Source organism: Paroedura picta, chromosome 11, assembly GCF_049243985.1.
Source record: "Paroedura picta isolate Pp20150507F chromosome 11, Ppicta_v3.0, whole genome shotgun sequence".
Lineage (NCBI taxonomy): Eukaryota > Metazoa > Chordata > Lepidosauria > Squamata > Gekkonidae > Paroedura > Paroedura picta.
In genome coordinates this window covers 15,646,086-15,650,717 of record NC_135379.1, presented here as the reverse complement: position 1 = coordinate 15,650,717, position 4,632 = coordinate 15,646,086, and the positions used below count along the sequence as shown (strand labels likewise).

General features: G+C 58.5%; 1 protein-coding gene across 1 annotated transcript; it reads left to right on the top strand.

The window, feature by feature from the left end:
- Positions 1 to 457: 457 nt before the first annotated feature.
- Positions 458 to 3,816, top strand: PTF1A (pancreas associated transcription factor 1a). The gene is made up of 2 exons (XM_077303993.1): positions 458 to 1,122; positions 1,780 to 3,816. The coding sequence occupies exons 1-2, from the start codon at positions 522 to 524 to the stop codon at positions 1,980 to 1,982; spliced, it is 804 nt and encodes a 267-aa protein (XP_077160108.1). The 5' UTR covers positions 458 to 521; the 3' UTR covers positions 1,983 to 3,816.
- Positions 3,817 to 4,632: the final 816 nt, after the last annotated feature.

The following is a 4,632-nucleotide window of genomic DNA, read 5'->3' as shown; positions in this document are numbered from 1 at the left end:
GAGATCTGCCCTCTGCACCCCCTCCGCGGGGAAGCCGCCCATAGGATGCGGGTGGTGGCGAGACTCCCGCCCGCGCCCCTTCCAGCTTCAGCTCTGCAGGCTTCCCCGACGGCAAAGCAAGAGACGGAGGTGCAGCTTCAGAAGCGCGACGGAGCGGGCCAAGTGTGGACGGGGCGGTCCCGTTGGCCCACAGCAGGAGACAGAGGCCCGAGGCTGGGCAGGGGTGGCCCCGCACCTGGAGCCAGCGGGGAAGGCGCCCCAAGGAGGGCGGCCACCACTCCCTCCCCGGCCCCTCCCACCGCCGTCGAGGTGTGCCTCCCTCCCTCCCTGCCCCCCCTGGCCGCCGGGCTCTGGGCGGGCTCCCTGATTGGCTGGCGCCGCTGGTTCCTGGCACGCGCCCGGGGTTGTCCCTATAAGAGGCCTCGCGTGCCGGCCCGCAGCGCCCGAGCGTCTGCGGCCTCCCTCCGGGGCGAGAGCGCGCGCGGGCAGCGAGGCGAAGGCGGTCCGGGGCCGAGGGCGGCATGGAGGCGGTGCTGCTGGAGCACTTCCCCGCCGGGCTGGACTCCTTCGCGGCGGCGCCCTACTTCGACGACGAGGCCTTCTTCGCCGACGCCGCCTCCCCCCCGCGCGACCCCCTGGACGGCGACGAGCTGCTGGAGGCCGACGAGGGGGACTTCCTGGCCTCCGCCTTCCCGCCCTGCTGCCCGCCCGGCCCGGGCGCCGCCTTCTGCTGCCCGCCCGGCCCCGACGGGCCCTTCTCGCCGCCCGCCTCGCCCGGCCGCCTCGCCTTCCAGTGCTGCGGCCGGGCGGCGGCGGCGGCGGCGCGGCGGCGCCGTCGGGTGCGCTCCGAGGCCGAGCTGCAGCAGCTGCGCCAGGCGGCCAACGTGCGCGAGCGGCGGCGCATGCAGTCCATCAACGACGCCTTCGAGGGCCTGCGCTCGCACATCCCCACGCTGCCCTACGAGAAGCGGCTCTCCAAGGTGGACACGCTGCGCCTCGCCATCGGCTACATCAACTTCCTCAGCGAGCTCGTCCGCGCCGACCGGCCCCTGTGCGGCCCCGCCGCCGGCCACAGCCCCTGCCCGCCCAAGAAGGTCATCATCTGCCACCGCGGCACCGCCCGTAAGTGCCCGCCCGCCCCCCTCCTCCCCCCGCGCCCCGGGAGCCTCGAGCCCCGCCGGGCCTCTGCCCGCCTCGCCTCGCCTTCCCAAGCCTCCGCCACGCTCCGGCACCCTGGGGACTCCCCCCCCCCCCCGCCTTGGCCACCTCTTGGGCGCAGCACGGCCCGCGGGGAGGCACGGCTAGAGATGGAGAAGACCCCAGGGCGCACGGGGAGGATCTGCGGCTGGCTGCAGAGAGGCCCCGCAGAGTTCTCCGCGCCCGGCCAGCCCCCGCCGCCCTCCTTCACCAGCGTCCCCGGGTCACTAGACGGGGCAGCCCCGCTCCCTAAGTGTCCTTTGGCGCGAGTGCAGCACAGTCGCCCGCCGTGCAAACTGAGAGTCCCCAAAGGGTTGCGCTCCCCTGTCTGTGGCCTGAAGGAGCGCTCCTTGCAGCGGGTCCTTTCACTGTGCCAGGGCGCAGGGCCAGGGGTGCGGGAAATAGATTCGGGAGAGGGGGGCCTCTGGTCCCTGCTTCGTGCAACAGGTGCGGAAGGCTGGGGTTAGCCCAAGGGCTGCTGTAGCCGGGCAGCACCCATGGGAGCGCTGGGTTGGTCCCTGCGGTGACACCTTTGGCGCAAATACTTAAAGCCTGCCTTTTTCTTTGGTCTGTTTCCCCCAGGATTGCCTTCTCCTAGCGACCCGGACTATGGGCTGCCTCCTCTGGCTGGACATTCCCTATCGTGGACTGACGAAAAGCAGCTGAAGGAACAAAACATTATCAGGACTGCTAAAGTGTGGACCCCAGAAGACCCCAGGAAGTTAAGCAAACAGCCCTCCCTCAAAAACATTGAAAACGAGCCCCCCTTTGACTTCCTGTCCTGAACCTTGAAGGCTTGTCTCCTGTACATATAAACAATCTTTATACCTGTACACTTGTACCCAGAGACTTCTGTTTTTAAAGGTACTCTTCAATACAAAAAGAAAAAGTCTTCTAATGGCAATCAACATTTTATTTATCTATTTATGACCCAGACTTTCTGAAACAGAACTGTCTTTTAAAATGTATAATTTATATAATTTATGTTAATTATAAAATATGCAATAATTTTGGTTTCTCCAGCACAGAACCTTTCAGGAATTTCTTTCTTTTTTTTTGGCTGGGAAAACACTTCCCAGAAACTGTGAAGATAATTTATTGCCATGTGATGAATATGCCAATTGTTGAATTATATATTGTTATAATAAACTCTGATTAAATCAAAGGTGATTCCTTTGAAGGAAGTGCACATGTATGAAGGAAGGTAAAGAAGATGCTCAAATGTAACAAAACAATGTGCAAGAGGTTGGGGGGGTGTCCATAAAGAATGCAAATGTAAGTTTAGCATAATAGCCATAGAGGGCAGGCCTCTGCCCTCTCATCAGAGCTGTGTGGCTGGCCTCCCTCAGTAGAACTGCATCCCATTTTAGAGTCAGGTGGGTAGCCTGTTGGCCTGAAACAACAGGACAAAGTCTGAGTCTAGGAGCACCTTTAAGACCAACAAAGCTTAGTTTAAGGCTTATATCCAGAATGAAACACTGCTGGGCCTTAAAAGTGCCCCTGAACTCATCCCAGAGGAGGGGGCAGAGGAGACTGCTTTTAAAGAGCAGACCCCCACTCTTTTTTCTTTAAAGGTAACTCTTCTGTATAGACTTTGTGCATTACAGCTCTACAGTCAGACAGCTCGGTGTAGTGGTTAGGAGTGTGGACTTCTAATCTGGCGAGTCAGGCTTGATTCCCCACTCCTCCATATGCAGCCAGCTGGGTGACCTTGGGCTGACCACAGCACTGATAAAGCTGTTCTGACCAAGCAGGAATATCAGGGCTCTCAACCTCAACCACCTCACAGGGTGCCTGTTGTGGGGAGAGGAAAGGAAAGGCAAATGTAATCCACTTTGAGACTCCTCCTGGTAGAGGAAAGTGGCATACAAGAACCAACTCTTCTTCTACCTATCAAGTGTCCCCTTCCAGAACGGTTTGGAGAGAGATGTCTTAGGCTGCAGAAGTTTTGCCTTCTGCCCCATTTGGTCCATTTTCCTCTGAGCCTAGGCTTTTGTGCACCACAACAAAAACTTTCCCTCTAGGTCCATTTCATCTGGGTTCTTTGTTATACCAGTGAGTCTGTACTAGTATTTTGCTTGGACTTTGCTGGAAATACCAGATTTAATAGATTCATGTACACTTCTGTCCCACTTTTGGCACTTATAGCAGGCTGAACGCTATGTTTAATGCAAGGGAGATCATAACCTGTATCTTCTATGGTCCTCGTACATCCTGATTTTTTGTGGTGGTAACGAAAATAATGGGAAGAAAAATGTAATACCTACCATAGCTTTTAAGATGTGCTTCAGGAAGCCTAGAAGTGAATGCACTAGAGTAGTGATCCCCAACCTGTGGGCTGCGGACCACATGTGGTCCGTCGACTAATTGGAGGTGGGCCGCGAAGGACGCCTTCTCTCCCCCCCCCACCCCTTTACAACACACTTCGGGTGTCCTTGTCTCCCATCACTCCCAGATGGGACTATCTCGTTGCAGAGAAACAAGCTCAGGGTTCCCATTGATTTGTCATTGTCATGAGTTAAAATTTCCATGAAAATAAAATGTTCCTTATGTTCATTGTTGTGGCGTGTCTGTATCTTATTTTGAAGGGATGTTTAAACATTACCATAGCGATCAGAGAGCATTAGGGCAGTGGTTGAGAGTAGAGGAGTAAACTACCCCCCCCCACCGGGCCTCAGTAAAAGGCATTGAGTGGTCCCCGGTGAGTGGTCCCCGGTGCTAAAAAGGTTGGGGACCACTGCACTAGAGCAGGGGTAGTCAACCTATGGTCCTCCAAATGTTAATGGACTACAATTCCAAAACGCTGGCAGGGGCTCGTGGTAATTGTAGTCCATGGATATCTGGAGGACCAAAGGTTGACTTACCCCTGCACTAAAGGGAAATCATTGGTGCCCCACATAACCTGAAACTGCTGTGGTGGGTGGGGGTACTGGGGAGAGGAGACCTCGGAGGCGCCTCTCCTCCCCCCTTGCTTGAGGCACAGGATACCTGGGCCAAGCCCCTCCCAGTCTCAGCTTCCAGGGGGCGACGGCCGCCACACCTGCCCTGGCCTGCCTTGGGCCGCCGAAACCCTCCACAGCCCAAGCCTGCCCAGGAGAACTTCTGCACTCAGGCGGCGCACCAGTGGGTGTCCGGGCTGGGGGGGGGGTGTTTATGGCGAGGCCAGCGCCTGTGTCCGCAGCGCGGGTGAGGGGGGGGCAGATTTGGGGGCGAGGAGGCGCACAGCTCAGGCAGCGAGAGGGCCGGTTCCTGTCGGTGCTGTGGGCCCGGTGCCCACCCTACTCCAAGAAAGAGCTGTGGGCCGGGGAGGCAGCGGGAGAGAAGCCCCTTCCCCTCTCGTGCCATCCCGAGCAGAACAACCTGTGAGCCCGGCGGCAGAGGGGTTAACTCCTCTCTGCGGTGATATTGGGCTGGGGGGGGGGAGGCGCTGGCTCC